Below are 20,739 nucleotides of genomic sequence, written 5' to 3' on the forward strand. Positions count from 1 at the left end.
TTCATTAATTTTATTCTAAATAAGATTTTTCTTTTTGTTGTCGTTATTAATTTGGGAAGAGGTTTGAGGAGAATTGTGAAGAGATAGTGACTATGGAGATGGCGGGTGAGAGAGTTGCAAAAGCGAGAGAGGAAAAAAAAAAAAAAAAAAAACCGTTCTGCTCATACTCGTGGTAGCCTAAAAAAAAAAGATCAAGATCGGGTCAAACAGAAAAAAAAAAAAAAAAAAAAAAAGGGAAGAGAATGAGAGAAGGAGAATTGTTTACAATATGAAAAAGAAAAAAAGAATTAAATAGAGCTACGATGCATCTCCAAATTATGCTATCTTAAATTAGATGTTACTACTTGGTGGGACATAATAATTTTGATTATTTTACGCTAGTGGTTGTTTGTTAATATTTTTCTTTTAAAAAGAGAAAAAAATTATCAAACAAGGAGTAATGTTGTTTAGTTTCGATAGCTGATTTTTATTGTTAAACTATCTCAATTATATGAAAATTTTATAGCAGCTAAGTAGGATTAGTCTTTAACAAATTGCAATGAACCAATAGAAGATGAGTTGCATTCGATAGCAGAAATTGGTCAAGTCAAACCTCCTCCTGATATATATATATATATTATTTTGCTAATTGGATAAAACAGATAATGATGATTATAAAAAAGAAAAGGATCTTTGCTCTCATCCCATTTCCAACATATTTTAAGTCTGCTTCGTTTTCTTACAAAAAAAAAAAAAAAAAAGAGTTTGCTTCGTTCAGGATAAGGCTTTCATTTATTCTCTTTTTCTTTTCGTTATCTCTTTTCAGATATTTAATACATAAAAACCTCTCTCTCCACCCCCGCCCCCATCTCTGATATCAACCATGGCGAAAATATCGCCAACCCATGTGCCGCTTTTTTCCTATTAATACCAGCCCACTACTTTATATGCTCTCTCTCTCACTTCAATTCCACACTAAGAGATACACACACAGACACTCTCTATTTGGTTCGGAACGATGTCGATCACGATCGAACGGTCCAAATTCATCCACGGCGGTGGCATGCCCTGTGGTCGGATCTACAACTCGCCGAGGTTCCCGACGGAGAGAGGGGGTGACTTGGACTCTTGTAGCTCATCGTCGGTTGGGAGGAACAGTGACTCGTCGGGCGGGTCATCGGACGGTGGTGATGAGTCGGGAGGGGAGACTGAGGTTCAGAGCTCGTATAAGGGACCGTTGGATACCATGGATGCTTTGGAGGAAGTTTTGCCGGTCAAGTGAGTGTTTTTTGGGTACCCTTTGGCGTTTACTATAGTGGGTTGTGGCTTGATTTCAATTTAAACTGGTAGTTTTTGAATTTTTGGATAAGCGTGTGTGGTTTTAGTTTTGGGCCTTACTTGATCATTCATTGGTTGCAATTTGCAAGTGAAATTAGTTTGTTTGTATTTTTGAGTATCAAGAGCTTAGGGAACTTAGCTTATTATTATTATCAAGCTTTAATCTTGAGAATTGTCGAGGACGTGGGTATTACCATTTTTATTCTGATTTTTTCATTTCTCCTCAAGAAACGAAATTTTTTTTTAATCTTTATACTTTTTAAGGACATGGGTCCATTTTGATTATGATTTCATTATTTTTCCTCAAGAAACGAAAAAAAATAGAAGGAAGAACATAATGCACTTAATTTGCTCTTTGTATTTGGGTTAATAAACACAGGCCCTTATAGATTAGGTTTGTTTGGTTGGATTACACGAGGCAAGTGATAAGGCCTATAATTCTCTTAATGTCTTTGGCTTAATTTAAGTGGAGTTAGTATTTGTTTTTTCTTGTCTACCCGTTGTTTTCTTATCTTGTCTTTATAATCCCCAAAAACGAAAGATGGACACCATGTGATTTGTCTACTTCTCCCTTTTTCAGTAACCAACCAGAGATTATTGCAAAACTTGTTCGGGGGAGCTGTTAGTTTTGGTGTCTTAAAACATTAATTTGTGGGTATGGGATGCGTCTTAAAACATTAATTTGTGGGTTCGGTTTCATTTTCTGTTGTCTCAACTAGCTCATCCCATTTTTGGGAGTAAAATAGGTGGAAAGCTAGTTTTCCTAAAACCAAGTGGAGCATAAAGCGGGGAATGGTGCAGTGGCTAAGTGAATTGTGAAAACAATAGATGAAGGACATGGCAAGAGTTGATTATTAATGTTTAGGAGTTATGATCCTGGGAGCATATTAAACCAAGTGATAGGAGCATACTAAATCAATTTTAAGTCAGTATGGTATATTAGTTATTACCTATAAGAGTCATTATGTAAACTCCAGGTTTGTGCTATTGTGACTATCTAATTGCCAATTATTCAAGTAAGTATTGATAATTACAATCTGCATGTCGCTGAATATTTCCACTCAATATAGAAGAGAATGAGTTGTTCAACATTTTTTTATAATGACCTAGGAAAAACGCTATCTAAATTGCTATTGGAGTTTCGTAGAATCACTTATAAAGCCAATCTCATCTATTAAGGAACGAATATGAGATTTAGCATCCATTAGCTCCTTTGTAATTCATCCACTATGTGGGTAATTCATCTGTCCTATGCGGTACTAACCTTTTAGGGTGCCACAATTTCCCCCACTTAAATATATGTTGTCCTTGTTAAGGCACATGTCACGCGGTGCTTGAAGCGCCACATGGTGTTATTAAGTTGCTCTTTGATACTATTTATAACGAACCAGGGAAAACGCTAGTCAAGTCTGTATTCTTACTCCAAAAGTACTAGTCAAGTTACAATTGGAGTTTCCTAAAATCATTTATAAAGCCTAGTTTGTGGAACTTATTACCCATGAGCTTTTTTATAATCCACCCCCTTTATGTGGGCAATTCATTTTTCCACTATGGGACTAACTTTCTAGGGTGTCACAATCTCTCCCACTTAAATCTTTGACGTTTTCGTCAAGGCCCACTTCATGCTGTGCTTCAACACCACATGTCGTTACTAGATTGCTATAATATCATTTGTAACGACCTAGGAAAAACGTTAGTCACTCTTATGCTGTCTCTCCAAAATGACTAGTCAAGTTGCAAATGAAGCTCTCTAAAATTACTTATAAAGCCTAGTCTCATATAGTAAGAAATGAAACTTAGCATCCATAAGTTCCTTTATAATCTACCCACTTTATGTAGGCAATTTATTTTCCCAATGTGAACTAACTTTTTGGAGTGTCACACTTGGGCTCCACATTACTTGTGTTCTAATGTTGAATATGGTAATTGCGAGCTTTTAAGCAAGGTATGAATTAGGTTAAAACAGAAAGAGGAGAAGTTTATATGTTATAAGTGTTTAGGAGCATTATGCTTATTGCTTAAGAAGCCTGATTCTCAGTTAGCAGGTTTCCCACTTCTATATGCAATTTTCAATTACATGTTTTCACGGACTTTGTTTGCATGAAGAAAATTTCGTGCGTCACTGACAGTGCCTTTCCCAAGGAGATCATTTTAACTGGAACACATGAATCTTCAAGATTACCAAATATAAACATACAAGCATGCGGCACCTGTCTTCTTACAAATATGTTGGTTGAGAAATAAATATTATGTTACCCACCATTTTCACTGTTATCATCTGGCTTCTCAATTTTCTTACAATGTGTCGTTTTCTTTCATTTCAGGAGAGGCATATCCAAGTTTTATAGTGGCAAGTCAAAGTCCTTCACAAGCCTAGCGGATGCCTCATCTGCTACCTCTATTAAAGACCTCGAGAAGGGAGAGAATCCATACACCAGGAAACGCAAGAATTTATTAGCTCATAGTAATTTCTTTGAGAAGAATCACAATTATACTTTGAAAAACAGCAGTGGTGGGATATCAAAGAGACCGGCAAACACCACTCGAGGCGCATTTCCTATGGATTTGACCACAACTAGCTCTGGAAGCAATAATAAAAGTGAGGACTCCAACTCAGTTTCAACATCACCGTCTTTCTGTCTTCCACCTCTGCCTCCACATGGTAAAAAAACGCCTTGCAGTAGCTCATCACCACCACCTTCACGGCGAAATTCTCCTTGGCGATCATTCTCTCTGTCTGATCTTCAGTGTGTTGCTGCTGCGACTCCTAACATAACTGGATTGACAATTTGTAGTGGAGACAAGGACAGCAAATCACATTGACATTTTAGTTTGTGTTTCATTACACGCCAAGTCTGAGGTTGGAAGCATGGTTGCAGTGTCGTCCTTTGCAGGCAGTTTCCTGGTTTAATCTTACGGCATTGCCCATTGTACTGATAGCTCTAGGTATACCACGTCTGGGCATTTCTAGAATATGATTGTAACGGTACTTTTCTTTTTTTTTTTCCCACTTTGCATCGGCTTTGGCCATTATGTAATGACTAGAATGCTTTATTGTATCATATAGAAGAACTTTAAATTTTGCTTCTGTTGTCCAAGCTGTTGTGCTCGTCATCAATCTATAAACGGAACTATCTCGTTAAGAGTCGAAGTAAATGTAAAATAGCAGATGTAGCCAGTTGCTGGGAAGTGCATCCCTCTTGTTTTCTTTTCTTTTCTTTCTTGTTCAGCTGGCATGCATTGAGAAATCCTAAAATGCCTTATTTTGAGAGTGCAACTGAAATAGATAGTCATCTAAGAAACATCAAAGATGCAATGGTTATAAACAAATTATGAAAGACCTAATGTACTCCTGACCATGCAGCATTCAAACAACACATTGATTTCTTGATGAGTTTCTGATTTGTAGATCGATCAACCGCCATTTATATATTAGTCAATAATCGGTTTATGCGGATTTGGTCTTAATTGAGAGTGATAGCATAACAAAAATTGTGGGGTTTCCAGGCTAAAGTGATTATGAATTGTATCTTTTCCTAGGCTGCAAACAGATGTAGCTGATCAAGTAATAACTTTTAGGCTTAATTGCTGGCAATCAATTAACCGATGTGCTTTTACATTTGATGCAATTGTCGGATTCAAACGGTGCACACCTTTTTCAGATTAAAATTAGATTATGTCGCATAACCTCATCAATCGTTCAAAGGTTTTGTTATGGTAACGATGTTAGAGAAAACTAAAAGCAGAAAATAATTATTGAGACTCTTGTTATGTACTTTTCCCCATTCCAAATATCAAACTGATGTAGTTAACAAATTAGCTGATGACATGTCTTCTTTTAAATGGACAAGCCGGTATATGCCTTCTCTTCAATGGAAAAAAATTTGCAATCCAATATAGTATGTAAATTGCCACTGATTCTGTATGCAAATTGCTGAATTCTGTTCTCTACTGCTTAGTTATGAAGGAGGGAATTAGAAGTTGAAACTGAAAAATTAACCGTGAACATATTTAGCTGCTTGTTGAACCATCTAATTGCCAAAAATTTAATTTCCAAACAAGCAAGGAGTATTAATCAGCCTAACTGCAATTTCTATACAAAGCTTCACAACATTAATGATGCTTTGTCATAAACTAGTTCTTACTTAACATGATGTGGAAGCCAACAGAGTCATTATTATACCGATAATAAGAGCAACATTATGACATTAACTCAGTTTTAGTTTGCACATCTGGACTGACAATGCCTATAAATTCTCTTTGACTGAGAAGTCTTATCCATGTGACTTTGAGAGTCTCTTGAAGCCAATCCTGCTTGAAAAAAATTACCCTCAGGTTTCTCTAAGCTTCCTAAATGGATTGCATGGCATGAAAAGACTGGTTTATGGATGGACTAGTCTCCTTAGGAAGTATTATTTCTGATATATGGCTCCAAAGATTTGTTGAAATGTTAGCATGAGTCTTTATTTTTCTTGTGCTCCATGGATACTCTGCAACTAATTTCTTGCAGCCACATATTTGGATATAAAGTTTCTTTAGAACGTGCTAAGCCTGGCCAAATTGGCTTCTCTAGCATGTTTGCCATGCAGTGAAACTCTCTTTTAGTCTTTTAGTATTGTTCCTATAATTTTCTTCTGACTTATTAGAGTAAAATTTTGATGGTGGTGATGACAACAATGATATTGACAATTAATTACATTTGTTTTAACAGGATCTTGCTGCCTACTGCTGGAGTTTGAAAAATGATGGCTTCTCCATCTTCTTTTGTCTCTCAAGAGGAGTTCAACATCTTCCATTCAATTGACCGACAGCTCTACACCATCCTTGTAGTCAACCTTTGGCGAGATCCAGTGGAGTCTATGCAAGTTATGGCCCTATGGCTCTGGTTGGAGCGGCTGGGCTATGACAGTGTTGTGAAGAAGATGTTATCCCTGCCTCAAATTTTGGTTAATGAACTTGCAGACGAGGCTATAATATGCCTCAACTGCATTCACAACAATCTAATATCTTCCTCATCCGAAAGCAATGATATTCCTCTCACACAAACCTTGATGGAGAAAGAGATCTCTCTCCAATTTTTCCTCGAAAATCGGCTAAATGGTATTGCAGGCCTCACCAAAATTATGAATGATGTATGTATTAGAGCACTGTTGGACTTAATGCAGCAAGCTATTGAGAGAAATGCAGGAAGACATGGTGCAGGTGATATGGTGCAGCCTCGAACCCCTGGAGCTGATGTGCCAGCAGATGATAGGACCATGTTTGTTACATTCTCCAAGGGCTACCCTGTCCAAGAATGGGAAGTCAGAGATTTCTTTGGTCGGTCATATGGGGATTGTGTAGAGTCTTTGCACATGCAAGAAGTGCAACCCCATCAGCAAGCACTATTTGCTCGCATCATTTTTCACAAGGCTACTACCATGGAGATGATACTCAGAGGCATGGGGAAGGTAAAGTTTTCCATTAATGGGAAGCATGTATGGGCTCGAAAGTTTGTGCCAAAACGTGCGAGATCCTCGTTGCTGCTGCCACCGCCATCACATTTTCCTTCCACCTCACTTAGGCCATGATTAAGTTCTCTTTACATGGGAGGGTTCAGTTGTTATGTTATGGAATAGCTAGCATTGTTGAATGAAGTTCTTCCTCGAAAGAACATGTTTTGTTGGAATGTTGTCGTGTTACCATCAAAGCAAACGAATGAATGCAAAAGGAAATCTATTGCAGTCTTGCAGACGTGCCTACACATGTCATCAACACAGCAATTGTGAGTGCCCAAGAACAATTTTATGTTTGGTTTAGCAGTAAAAAGATACTGCCTTTATGATGTTAACTTAAAGAGCCAGAGAAATAAGTGAAGCTATTAATGATGGCAATAATGTTAAAGACAATTTTGAACACCCTGCTTAGTTCACAGAGTAAGAATATTAATTAAGAGTGATGCTATATGTCCTCTAAAATTAATGTGGATTTTAAAATTTAATTACTGATTTGCCAGAAATTTAATGATAATTTTAAAGTTACATTAATTTTGAAGGGATGCAAAAGAGATATGGAAAAGACATTTAGTATTACTCATTAATTAAATGATTAAAGCGATCATTTCTTATTGACTTAAATTTTTGAAATAACTAATGATTTAACATTGTATTAGAGCAACTGTTTTGAGTTTAAATATTGTATTTGTTATTCATTTTTTATTTCAATTAAATATTTAATGTGTTATGTCTCACTAGTCACTATTAAGGAGTAGTTTGAGCCTCACCTATATAAGAGAAAATGTTAAAATATTGTTAACTGAATTATGACTTGTCCAAAACCTTGATGAGAGACGGTATTGATAAGAACTTGTCTGGGTAGGTCAAGGTGTGGGGCCTAAATATTCGGGCAGTTGGATTTCGTTGGAATTCTCTCTCACTCGAGGGCCTAAGACCGATATTAGAGCATTAGCAGCAAATGCCATATATGTCATTTCCTTATGTTTAGGAATTTTTTTTTTTTTTTATTAAAAAAAAAAAACACAAAAATCTACTCACATTAGATTCCTTACATTTAACAAACCCTTAAGGGTTGCTACAGTGTCTTCAAATGTGTAGGGAACCAAAAATAATTACCTATATATTATTTTAATATAAACATTTCTCTTTTCTCTCTCATCTTTCATCCTTTTGTCTTTAATTGGGTATTATGTTGAAATTTTGTAAAAAAAAATGAGGTATGTAGGGAACTTGCATTTTGTAAAGAAATAATATTTTAATTGTATAAGAAAAGGTAAGGAAAATTACTATGAAATATATTTTCATAAGAAAGCAAAAAGTAAGTTGGTGCCATAAACTTAGGAAAGATTAAAAGGAAAGTGCTAGTGCTAGTGCTGTTAGGTGGGCTTTTTTGGGCCACACCTGAATTTGTCAAACAGGGCCACAAAGCAGCCCAATTAGCGACCCCCCACCCCCCAGCATTCACATTGAACCAAGGGAGGGCATACAGTAAAATCCTACACCCCTCCGAAAGTTCTCAAACGCAACAAACTGCTTGTGCGCCTTCCCTTCCCTCCCGTACCAGTTCAGAGGCAGAGGCTTAGTCCCAGAGTCCAACTCCAGCTCCAGCCATACACCCGTCCGTACACTCGTACATACGCTTGAAATACGTATTCAATTAACAAGGTAAAAATTCATTTTTCTTTTGCATGCGTTCAAGCAGTTCCTCTAGAAGAGTAAGAGTAGGAAAAGTGGGCAACTTATTATGCGTTTGATGTTTGCTATCTCAGTTCTGTAGCGTTTTTTCCAATAAGATTTTGGGTGCTAAATTATGGTGATTGAGTTTAGTGGGTGGAATTGTAGAGCAAATGAAAAAACGGGTTTGTTAATTTTCGGTCATTTTTGCAGTTTTAGTTCCTTAAAAATGGATTCGGGTTCGAATGGTGATGGACCCACTTCGTGGGAAGAACTATACAACGTAAATTTGCTTCCATCAGAGTTGTTTTTGAAGTTCAGGAAAGAGTTACAAGGTATTCGTGTTGGTCTCAACTTGGAGGTATCCTTCTATGCCTTGAGAATATTAAATTGATATTTTTCCAATACAAATGCTTTTGTAAATTACTTCTATGTTTGCCAGCCGATATTTGAAGGTAAATTTATTGTGAACTATTTAATTAGTAGGTTACTGCATAATAGTCATGGATCAGGTTGTTTACTGCACCCTTTAGGTAATCCCAGCTTTACATTACTGGAAAAAAAAAAAAAAAAAAAAAAAAAGGTGTTTTCTTTAAGTGTGTTTGGATTTTATTAGGTTTAGTGTGGTAAACAACTGTGAGTAGTAACTTTGCTTGAAAATAGAGCAACACTATATTGGAAAGATGACATATGCACAATCTTGTGCTTTTACGCAAATTGGGGACCAGGATTGTGAAACTCCTTTGTTTATGATAGTCCTAATTTGAACATTTATCTATTATGGGAATGTAGCTTGGTTATGATGTGTTGTGTGCTTTACATCTTTTGGTCTGGTTATTTGATGTGTTATCTACTTTTGGTGTCTCCAATGTATACTACAACCATAAAAACAGTGTCTGATATGGGTATTTTGCATGTTTTGAAGAGTCTGTGTTTCGAAGGACTGATGAATAGTTTTGACATCTCAAGGATTGGAGAATTTTTTTATTTTATTTTATTTTATTTTATTATTATTATTATTATTATTATTATTATTATTATTATTATTTTTATAACGTGGAACCTCACCAAGGCATGGTAGGCTTGGGATGAGCCGTAGACTCAGACATCCTAGATTCGATTCGACACTAACAGTTTTCCTGGATTACTTGATACATGGTTGTGGCTGATGGAATCATGTATCTGAGGTTTACTCTGGATAGTAATGTTCTTTGGCTACCTGATAGATGTGTTATTACCTAATACACAATTGTGGCAGGTGGGGTTGTGTATCCAGGGTTTACTTCGGATCCACCCCTGTTAGTAATGTTCTTTGTTTATGGGGCTTCTCTTAGATATAATAACACATCTTCTCTAGTTTCTAATGGTATAGTAATAATTTGGTTGTTTTAATTTTTGTATTGGGTTTTTGTCATTTAGTTTGTGATTATTTTTTGAGATATTAATTTCTGATTGTACCATGCCATTGCCACAATTTACTTCCATATTTAAATGTGAATATCAGTTCCCTTACTTAATTGGCTTAGTTGTGTAAGCTTAGACCAGTTATGGTACATGGGACTTCATATTGTGTGAAGTGACCGTGTTGGATATGACTTGACAGTGTATTGGTTGGACATAGCTACTTTGGAGATATAACAATTCCCTGTGCATGACAAAGGAAGATTGAGACTGATTCTGCATTCATTAGATCTTTGTGGTTGTACCTTGCTAATCTAATTCACTAATTTCATATATCCATATATACATTCACACACACGTGTGTGTGTGTGTGTGAGTGTAGTCTAGTACCATGCTGGAGACATTATATTACATGTTTCATTCATGCCATTCTACAGAAGATATTGTAACTGAATGCTTGAATATTTTAGATGTGTGCCGTTCATGATTCATCTCAGGCTTTGGTTTGGATGGATTTTACTCCTTTACTAGTCCATTCTTTCGAGCATTGCACATAATTGATTACATGTCATGGTATTTGTATCATAATCTTCTGGCTCTCCATTTGACATTGAATACATGCCTTTTAGAGTTGTATATCTTGACTTCACTGTTGTTTTGGTTCAGTTCTATAATGCTCCCATCAATGAATATCAAGCAAAGCTTGTACTAAAGCCCTTAGCACCCGACCGAAGATGGAAGTTCATCTATGAGCCTACTCATCAGGATGTGCGCCTTCTTTCAAAAAAGATCCCTATAACGAAATTTCTTAATCTCCAGGTTTGACACTTTTACTGCCTGTTATTGTGCACACCTCCCAAGTCCCTCCTTTGCTGGGACCACTAAATTGATCCCTTTTAGCGTCATATCTACACAGGGCTCAGGATAGCTTTTGATAGCACTAAATGGTATTTTGCATTTATGTCATCTTTTGTGCGCGCTTGCTCACAACACCGTAGATAACTTTAGTTGTTTTTGAGCACTTACAAGTTGGAAACATACAGGTTGGTGTAGGCCACAGTTTTCAGTTGAATTCAACTGGTTGGAAATGGAAGCTTACTACATGTTTGGGTGGAGATGGCATATCTCGGATTCGGAATAAATCATCAATTGGCTTGTTTCCTGGCATGGATTTGCGTTTTGGGTGGAGGGCAGATTATGTTCTTCCAGAAATTACTGGGTAATTTTTCAGTATTCTCTACATTTACTGTTGAAGAAAATATGAGAACCTCGATATGGAATTTACAATATTTGAGAAATTCATTAGAAACACTTTAATGTTTCAGTGAAAAGCTATATCATGCAAAGCAGTTCGTATTGATGTAATAGTTTCTTAGAATTACTTGCAATATTGTTACTCATTTCTTTATTCAATTATTTATATCTTTGCACTTATGGTCGATTATAAAACCTCAATAATAGGGCGCTGGGAACTGGTGAACCGTTGTTCAACATGAATTCTGGAAAGTTGCAAGCATCACTTGATAGAGTTGAGGCCATACTAACCCACAGTGATACAGCATGCTGATCAAGTCAGAAAACCAGGTACTCTTACTGTTGACTTGGCCACTAATATTAAAATGTTAGCTTGACATATTACCTATATGTCTCAGACATGTGTGTATTTGGAAACCAGAACATGACTCTTTTTGTTAAATTTATCCCATTCTATCCATTCTTTCGGCCAGGAAAAAGAAAAAAAAAAAAATCATGTTATCTAAAATGGATGTACTGTTGTTTTTCTTCTAGTAGATGAGTATGTTTACATGATGTTTTCCTGTACCATGTGATTTCGCACTTAAAAGTTACCTCTTTTTGTGATTAAAATTTCTTGATATATATTTTTCCTTGATGTGTTCCAGATTGTTGAAAATGAGATGCTCTTGGGATTGGTTTCATTTGAAAGTTTCCACTATGATGTTAGTATTTTTTCTTGTACATAATCATTTTCCTACATGGACTTCACATGCAGCAGGATCAGCAGGAAACTGAAAAAGATGCCAATACTTTAGGCTTCCTGAAAGAGGAGTACTTTAGGCTTCCTGAAAGAGGAGATTCATTGATCTTCACTTGGTTTGCTGTTTGAATGGAATGCAAGGGTCCAGTATTGAATTGTATAGCTATCTGTTGGTGGGGATGCACAGTTGGTTGCTTCAAGTTGTAAATTTATCAGTGTAAAACAAGTCAGTTGATTAACTTACTTCATTGTACTGGTGGCCTGTATGTCTTTTGAATGACGATCCAAAAAAATTCCTTTGGGAGATGTACTAATTAATTTTCTTGTCCTTTGAAATCCCTTCCAATTCAAACGGCTTGGATCATTTTAACTGTAGATTTTTAAATTTTAAAACGCCAAGCACGCCATCAAAATCCACAATCTTTTTTGAAACCCAAGGAGGGAACATTTACATCTTTCAATAAAAATGGTGGGCTCCCTAAACCTATCCGTTGTAGGCTCCAACGGCCAAATACCACTTCCTTTATACGTTCAAAACCTCCGTGGCCTCCTGAGCAAATCCCATCTCAAGCAATTCTAGAATCAGAGCATCCGGCCCAAAAATGGCTTCCTCTAAGCTTAGAAGCTCATGTTCTTTCCCAAATCTTCTCCTCTCATGCTTGAATTTCACTCTCTTCATCCTCTCCACAGCCTCTCTAGCTCCCACAATTCTCCTCAGAATGCCTCCAACATCAATGGGTGTGGCATTACTCATGGTCTCCTTCATCTCCATGCTCTCTTCTTTTGTGGGCTTCTATTCTCAGCTCACCCACTTCTGTTTCATAACTCACATTTCACTTCTCCTCGCCTCTGTAATCGGACAACTACTCAGCATTTTGGCCTTGTTTACAGAAGAGAAATCCAGCATTTCCTCGCTCAAGTCGACAAGGGACCCGAAAGAGGCAAAGCTTTTGGTGAGGTTGGAATGTGGGATTTTGATGGCAATGTTTCTGCTGCAGTTGGTGGTGCTGGTATTGAGCTGTGCAGTGCATAGCTGCTGGGTGAGAGAGTATGAGGGACTAGAAGCCGAGAGAGAGGCAACCGCGAGGAAGAGGAGTAGGAGGGTTACGAAAGTGCAAGAAGAATCCATGGCCAATGCAGCCAAAATTGCAGAGATCAAGGCCAAAGAGTTGGACGATAAAATGAAGGGAAAGTATGTGCAGTGGGTTAAGACTGATTTTGAAGGCTAAGGTTGTGTTGTTTTAATCATGTTTAGATGGTACAAGAGCGTGTTTCGTCGTTTGTTACTGTTTCTTTGGGTCACTTTTGTTGTGGCCAACGAGTGTGTAGTGGTGTCAACCTGGGATTAGGATCAAGAAATTCGAGCAGCAAACGAGAGAGAGAGGAGACCTTGGATCGTGAGATGTCCGGGGAGCTGGCCTAAAACCCAGGCTACCCAAAACCTGGGATATTCTCTCTTATTTTTTGTGCGAATTTTCTAGAATTCCGACAGAATTTCAAGAGATCCTGTCTGTGAAATCTATGGGCTGTTTCTTTGGGATGTGTAGTAGTAGCAATGTACTATTGTTCCTATTGCTTTGTGAAGTATTAACAATTCTCAGTTTGCCTTCACTCTCTTCTATGCTGACCAGAAACACCATATAAATCAAGAATTTTTCTTTTTCTTTTCTATGTAATTGAAAGAAGAAGAAAATTGAACGAAATTATTAAACATAATCCCAAATCCAAATTACAAGATTACTCCATGTAAATTGAGAACATGTGGAAAAAAAAAAATAATAAAATAAAATCATAAGGGGTTGAAGACAAAACACTTTTCAAAAGAATAAAAAATTAATTTAAAAAAATTTCATATAATTTTTTTTAAATTTTTTGGCTCCATTTGGTAAGAGTAAGTTGTTACTATTTATCAAAAAAATTTAACTCCCAACACTCTTACTTTTAACTACTATTTAAATAAAAAAATTACTGCAAAACAAAATTTTTTCATACCAAATATTCTTATCTTTTTTTCTTATTAATCAATTTTTGTTACAGTCCCACTGCTAAATAATTTCAAGCCAATGCCGAACAAAGCCTTTGTACGTCAGCTCTAAAGTGATTCCACCCCTAGTTGTCATCATGGCATGAATTGTGATAGAAACAAGATTTACTAATTGCAATCCAATTGTAATTTGTCCACAATCACCTTGAGGCATGGGGATCTATGAATATTTTATTTCTAACCACATTCATGTATCCCTGTGCATAGAATAGACCCTCATATCTTAACAGGTGGGGCAGGGCAATGTTATTGAAAACAAGCAACCATCATGATTGTCCCTAATTTTTTTCTATTAAAAAAGGGTTCTGATGGCCACTCCACCTCCACTCAGAGCAGGCAAAGGTGGCTGCGATGGCGGCGGTGGTGGTGCTAGTGGCAGTGGCATGCATGATAAACGAGACCAAATAATAGATAAAAAGAGGAGAGAGATGTGACTCGTGAGTAATAAGGGAGCACGCAATTGGATTAGATTAAAATACTCCACATTATTTTGGATTTAAAATTTAGGTGATGTAATGAGAAGTAAAATCAATATTGTTAAACAAACCTTGCTATCGTCACTAGCTTAAGATTCAATAATTCAACTAAGATTAAATAATAAGAAATCACATAAACAAGCCTCCACCATCAATAATCGATAATAACACAAAGAGTTGGCTGCTAAGGATCCGCGTGTTCTATGAAAACAACATAAAAAAACACATGACAACAGCGGCTGGTTTCTACATTAATACAAAACTATGTTCTAAGGTTAGCATGTTGCCTTCGACAGTTTCTGGCTGCTCCTTAAAATATGTTAATAAATAATTTAAAATATAAAATACCTTTTCAAAATATTATGTCATATCATAATGTTTTTTTTAAAACTAAAAATTAAAAAAAAAAAGGAAAATTTTCCTTTTTAGAGAAATTATGATGTGGAGATTTCTAGATTTTAGTTTTTATTATTAATTAAATTATTTAGATTTTATCCTTTCAAAATAATATCAATAAGATACAATACAACTCCTTTTAAAAATTCTAAGTAATAAAGTGAAGGAAAAATTACAGTTTACTCCCTTAAAGTTGATAACGTTTTTCAATTCGAATACCAAAGTTTTAATTTTTGCAATTTACCTCTTAAAGTTTCAAATTTTTGCAATTTGACAAATTGTATCCAAAACTTTTTATATTGCCCATAATTTTTTTATTTTTTATAAAAAAAAAATTAAAAAAATTATCTAGCCATTTTTACACCTCCAAGTTTGTTTTGTTTTTTTGTTTTATATATATATATAAAAAAAAAAAATTAGGGGTAATATGGAGATTTTTGGATAATATTGGTCGAATTGAAAAAAATTAAAATTTTGTGAAAGTGAATTGCAAAAATTAAAACTATGGTGTTTAAATTGAAAAATACTGTTAAAATAATTTTAAGGGAGAAAACTGTAATTTTTCCTGAAGCCAAAAAATCGCATTAAGAAAAAGAAGAAAAAAAAAAAAAATCCAAGTTCATCTTGTTCCCATAGTCAACTTTACTGATTGCAGGGTCGAACACCTTTTTCTCTTTTTCAACTTTCTAAAGGCAGTTGCCTCTCTGTCCATAATTCCATAAATAGCTTTATAAGGTTTCTCTTATCCTCTCTTTCTCTCTCCCTCTCTCTATTGCGAGCCCGAGAAAGGTAAAGGCAAATCTTTCTCTGCAGAGACAAGGAAGCCTTCTTTCTCTGCAAGAGAAAGAAGAGTTTTGTCTTCGGATTGTAGAAAGAAAAGAGTTTTGCCCATTTAAGAGAAACCGGACAGCAGGAGAGGAAGGAAAAATTCTGGAGGAAGCAAAGCTCCGATGTCGACGATTCCGATTCACAGGGCTGAATTCCTGACATTTCCCCGTCTGGGTTTTTCAAATCATCGCAAATTTCAAAGAATCACGGCCTCTTGGAAAATGTGAGTTACATACTTACATACAGACAGTTTCTCTTTTCTTTAATTATATGTATGAATTTATGCATATAAAGTTTTGGTTTTTCAATGTTATTCACAGGGCAATGGATTCGAAATCTTCTTCTTATACAAGGAAGAAGGAAGAGCTCTTGGTGGAGATTCCAAAGCCGTCGATTCCTCAATTGGAATCGTCGACGCCGTCCGATCTCCGGTTCGATCGGCTGCAGCCATCGGATAAGGAATTAGTTCAAGAGAAAAGATTTCAATTCGGACAGTTCGTGGCGCGAGAGGCCGTGCTCGATGAAGAGTATTGGGTAGGTGATTGATCACCAAAAGGAAAAAAAAAAAAGAAAAACTTAAAACCACAAATATTCTCGTGGTGTATTTTCCTTGTTTGGTCGTTTGGTTTTATGTTCACGAATGATTTTTTTTTTTTTTTAATTTTTTGTTGTGTGGTAGACAGCAGCATGGCTACGAGCAGAGACTCACTGGGAAAATCGAACAACCGAACGGTATAGAAAGCTTTCATATGCTCATGTTGTCCTTTGCATGTGTTTGTTTTTCCCTTTCTTTTTTGGGTTTGTTTTATGAAAAAATTGGAACAAGTTGCCTGAAAAAAAGATCCTTAATTTTTCCTTCATTCATTGTTTCTGACTATGTTGTGTATTGAGATGGCAAAATTTGAAGTATTTAATCAAAGATAATAGTTAGGAATTTAATAGCTTCACTGTGGAGTCACCATAGAAAATCTAGTGGAGCCTAATCGGGTCCATTGGGTTCTTGAAAATTACCATTAAGCATCATTCGTATTAAGCTTAAATGCAGACAATTACCCTGTCAATTTTTAGAGAAATCGACTAACGTTGATGATAGAGGAAACAAAGAGTTTAACAATTAAGAATAGTTCAGCATTTTGGTCCGTCACAGTTAATTAGGTTGCTTACTATGAGGCCCTCCCAATAGTTGGCAGCCTCTGATGGGGATAATTGCATTTATGCATAAAAAGAGGAAGAGTTGGAGACTGACCACTAATTCTAGCTATGCTTGATTAACACAGATATGTTGATAACTTCAAAAGGAAATTTGCTGATCAGGTAGGACCTTGATATCGTCATACTTATTTTTTAAGTTGTTTGATATAACTTATGTGGAGTATCTTTCATGCATGAAATTCTTAAGTAGTACTTCTTATTTGTATAGGAGTTTAATGTCATAAAAAGCCGATGCAGAGGGCCACCGGGGCAGAAATACACATGTATTGTCACGGTACGAAACCAAATCCACTAAGATCACACCCTTTGGTTTGATTTAGTTTGAATGTTGGTTGAATCACGTTGGTAATGGTGAGTTTAATTAATTGGCTGACCATAATATAAGCTTCTCTTGGTTTCTCTTTATTATGACGGGAAAACGATGATTGATTCATTGGTTGTGCAATGAGATTAAAGCTCCTCATATGGTGTTCTGGCATTAATTATCAGGTTAAGAAGGAAGTGAGGAATGCGAAACGAACCGTGCTGAAAAGTGTAGTTGGAACCCTTGATTTGAACATCCGGTATTTGTTGCATGGAGAGACTTTCCCTGGGGTACAATTGTGTTTTGGTTACATTTGAAACTTTATTCCATGTGTTAACTCTGTCTAGGCCAATTCTTTGACCGACCTGGAAATGCAATTAATTGGTATTACAGGAACGGGTGAAAGCTCCTCTCTTCTGCAGCTCAAACAGATATGGCTATGTTGCAAACTTATGTGTAGCCAAATCTGCACGCCGCCAGGGTATTGCAAGGAACATGCTGCATTTTGCCATTGAATCGGCCAAATCAGATGGTAAGATAAAAATTTGAAACATGCCATCTTTCCTTGACAATATAGAAATTTTAAAATGTCTGATACAGAGTAGATAATTAAAATAAGAGGAATTTCGCTTCTGATCTGTCCACTCTGTGGCAGGTGTGGAACAGGTATATGTGCATGTGCATAGAAGCAACATGCCTGCACAGGAACTTTACCAAAAGATGGGCTTTGAGGTAATGTCAATGCAGCTACTTTAATTGTTGTACTTCTGGCCTTTTGTTTTTCAGATGATGGGCTGAAACATCTTTTACAATCTTGATCAGATGGTCGAAGAAGCAAGCTCTCAATTGTTAGAAGATCAAACTTACTTGCTTTGTGTCAAGACATAGGAACTCGTTCAACACAAATTATTCTTTTTTTTCTTTTGTGTGATGAAAACAACCAATATATTGTACACAGAGTGTAGCATACTTCATGTTTACAGGCAATCCAGAATTGCGGCGGTGATTCCCAAATTCCTCCTGTAATGTAAGAATGACCGATAAGCCATTATTGCCTGCAAAAGGCAACATTGTTATATATAATGTGATGTATTTATAAACTAATTGCAAGATTTCTTGCTTCCAAGAGAATATGGTCTACTTTTTAATGGATTTTTTTTTTCTTCTGTCTTCTCAGTTTCACGGTAAAACAAAAGATGAACTCATCTTTCAAAATTATGGGATGATGTTATGATATTATGTTAATAAAGGCGCTAAATTATGCGGCTTGAGAAGAAAACTACTTTCTCATAACGCAGGAAAAAATGGGCACAGCCCATCAGCAGGATACGAGGCTTGAGAAAGAAAATACTGTAAAAATAGAAGAAAAGGAAGATAAGAAATAAAGAAGGATTTTACAAGTCATGAAAATCAGTCCCCACTGCATACAATAAAGAACTGCAATATATTATCAACTTGTGAAGCGTGAGCGGCAATACAGCCCAACTATTTATACTAGAAACAATCATTTTTAGCTTTCGAAAACTGAACAGTAGTTCATTTGAGTATTTGAGTTGATGTACAAAAACCTCTTGATCAAGATATAATTTTTGCTCCTTGAAAACCTACTTCATCTTTCCAGCAAAGCAATCATGATGGTCCCTGAAGTTTACAACACCATACAGAACAGTATAACACCACCGAATTTCAGTTAACAGGTTCATTCTTCAAAAGCTTGAATGCCATCAATCATATCTCTGCTGTATTCACATTATCTACTTGATGAAGCCACTCAGAGACGCCGGGATTTTGAACCTGACATAAACGTATGGAACTTGTGATTCACCTCCACCAAACTAAGGCCAGGTATCTTTTTCAACTCTTTAACCTTCATCAGGTTCTTCAACCGCACTACATCTTCCCATCTACCAGCTTCAGCATATATATTTGACATAAGGACATAGAAGGTAACAGTTGTGGGGTTCAAACGAAGCAGCCTGTCTGCCACAAGCTCAGCTAGCTCCACGTTGCTGTGAATTCTACAGGCACCCAGCAAAGCTCCCCAAACACTCACATCTGGCGCAACTGGCATCCTCTCAATAAATTCATAAGCCTCTTTCAAGCAACCGGCTCGACCAAGAAGATCAACCATAGAAGCACATTGTTCTACACCAGGCACGATTGAGTACTCTTTTATCATGCTCTCAAAATGCTTCCTCCCTTCTTCTACTAGACCTGAATGCCTACAAGCAGTCAAAACCGCTGTGAAAGTGAAGTTATTTGGTGTAATTCCCTCTTCTTTCATTTTGGAAAAGAGATTGAGAGCATCATACCCGTGGCCGTTAGATGCACAAGCCCCTATTATTGAACTCCAGGACACAACACTTGTATGAGGCAGTCTCTGGAAAACATCCTTGGCCAAATCTATGTTCCCGCACTTTGCATACATATCAATAAGTGCATTTGTTATTGAATCATGTGTTTCAAAACCTTTTCTTTTAACAAGCTCATGTAACCATTTTCCAGTATTCAATGCTCCCAAACTAGCAGAGGCTGTAATAACACTGACCATTGTTATATGGTCATACTCTACCCTTTCATTTAGCATCCTACGGAAGAGCTTTATCGCATTCCTCCCAACATTATTCTGTTCATATGCGGCAATCATTGCATTCCATGAGACCAGATTTCTTACCACCATCCTGTCAAACAGAGATCTGGCTGTATCAACATGTCCACACTTACCATAAAACGCAATCAAAGCATTCATCAGTGAAATATCTGAGTCCACTCCCACTTTGATTCCATGACCATGAATCAACTTTCCTAAACCCCAATATTCTAAACCCGCACATGCAGGAAGAATGCTCACAAGCGTAACTGCATTAGGCTGAGTTCCTGAAGCCACCATCTCCCTGAAAACACCCAACCCATCCTTAAAAAGCCCATTTTGCACATAACCCGCTGTCATCGCCGTCCAAGAAACAATGTTCCTCACAACCATTTCACTAAAAACAATCTCCGAATTCGAAGTCTCCCCACTTTGAGCATACATACTGATCAAAGAACTCTGAACAAAGACATCTGAATCAAACCCATTCTTAATTATGTTACAGTGCACTTCTTTCCCTTCCGTCAAAGCCGAGAGCACCCCGCAAGACCTAACCACAAAGGGGAAGGTATAGTTATCGGGTAACAATCCCGTATGATGCATGGTTCTGTAAAGAGCTATGGCTTCTTGGCAAGGACCCAGATCAGCATAACCCCTAATCAAAGTGTTCCAAAGAAATACATCCCTCTCGTTCATTCTGTCGAACAGTTTTCGTGCGTAGCCCATGGTGGAGGCCAAGGTGGAGGCCAAAGCAACGATCTTGGTAGAGACGAGTAGGTTTCGGTGCGACCCATTTGTGAGGATCAGAGCATGGACCCGTTTGAGGTCTGATAGAGAGGAACAAGAATTCAAAAGGTAGTTGAAAGGGAGGGAGTGATGGCTAAGACGGAAATGCAATGGGACAGAAGCAATGGGTTCGATTTTCCTCAAGATTGTAGCCGACATGAACTTTGAGACATCCCAAATGGTCCCGCTTGATATATCACCGACTCTTCTTTATAATTTG

General features: G+C 36.8%; 5 protein-coding genes and 1 pseudogene across 6 annotated transcripts; 5 read left to right on the forward strand and 1 right to left on the reverse strand.

Annotated features, from left to right (window-relative positions):
• The first annotated feature begins 807 nt into the window (after window positions 1-807).
• Window positions 808-4,405, forward strand: LOC132166461 (uncharacterized). Its single transcript, XM_059577277.2, has 2 exons — window positions 808-1,257; window positions 3,642-4,405. Exons 1-2 carry the CDS (start codon window positions 998-1,000, stop codon window positions 4,138-4,140), a joined length of 759 nt encoding a protein of 252 aa, XP_059433260.2. The 5' UTR covers window positions 808-997; the 3' UTR covers window positions 4,141-4,405.
• A 1,634-nt stretch (window positions 4,406-6,039) lies between these two features.
• Window positions 6,040-6,887, forward strand: LOC132165230 (uncharacterized). The gene has a single exon (XM_059575712.2). It carries the CDS (start codon window positions 6,060-6,062, stop codon window positions 6,885-6,887), a length of 828 nt encoding a protein of 275 aa, XP_059431695.2. The 5' UTR covers window positions 6,040-6,059.
• A 1,419-nt stretch (window positions 6,888-8,306) lies between these two features.
• Window positions 8,307-12,201, forward strand: ORG4 (OBP3-responsive protein 4 (ORG4)). Of its 2 annotated transcripts, none has more exons than XM_059576402.2 (6): window positions 8,307-8,477; window positions 8,700-8,847; window positions 10,554-10,706; window positions 10,931-11,106; window positions 11,349-11,471; window positions 11,899-12,201. In XM_059576402.2, the coding sequence occupies exons 2-5, from the start codon at window positions 8,716-8,718 to the stop codon at window positions 11,452-11,454; spliced, it is 567 nt and encodes a 188-aa protein (XP_059432385.1). In that variant the 5' UTR covers window positions 8,307-8,477; window positions 8,700-8,715; the 3' UTR covers window positions 11,455-11,471; window positions 11,899-12,201. The 2 variants fall into 2 exon arrangements, with proteins under 2 accessions (XP_059432385.1, XP_059432386.1); XM_059576403.2 differs by having other exon boundaries at window positions 8,395-8,477; window positions 11,902-12,201.
• A 201-nt stretch (window positions 12,202-12,402) lies between these two features.
• On the forward strand, window positions 12,403-13,494 carry LOC132166312 (Putative membrane lipoprotein). Its single transcript, XM_059577110.2, has one exon. The coding sequence runs from the start codon at window positions 12,486-12,488 to the stop codon at window positions 13,110-13,112; it is 627 nt and encodes a 208-aa protein (XP_059433093.2). The 5' UTR covers window positions 12,403-12,485; the 3' UTR covers window positions 13,113-13,494.
• A 1,969-nt stretch (window positions 13,495-15,463) lies between these two features.
• LOC132165606 (Acyl-CoA N-acyltransferases (NAT) superfamily protein) lies at window positions 15,464-18,291 on the forward strand. Its single transcript, XM_059576239.2, has 9 exons — window positions 15,464-15,850; window positions 15,948-16,161; window positions 16,307-16,359; window positions 16,905-16,941; window positions 17,048-17,113; window positions 17,329-17,433; window positions 17,537-17,675; window positions 17,799-17,875; window positions 17,966-18,291. The coding sequence occupies exons 1-9, from the start codon at window positions 15,750-15,752 to the stop codon at window positions 18,029-18,031; spliced, it is 858 nt and encodes a 285-aa protein (XP_059432222.2). The 5' UTR covers window positions 15,464-15,749; the 3' UTR covers window positions 18,032-18,291.
• Window positions 18,292-18,914: 623 nt separating this feature from the next.
• On the reverse strand, window positions 18,915-20,678 carry LOC132166090 (pentatricopeptide repeat-containing protein At1g11290, chloroplastic pseudogene; annotated as a pseudogene).
• Between the last annotated feature and the right edge of the window lie 61 nt (window positions 20,679-20,739).

This window comes from Corylus avellana, chromosome 11, assembly GCF_965113065.1.
Source record: "Corylus avellana chromosome 11, dhCorAvel1.hap1.2, whole genome shotgun sequence".
Taxonomy (NCBI): domain Eukaryota; kingdom Viridiplantae; phylum Streptophyta; class Magnoliopsida; order Fagales; family Betulaceae; genus Corylus; species Corylus avellana.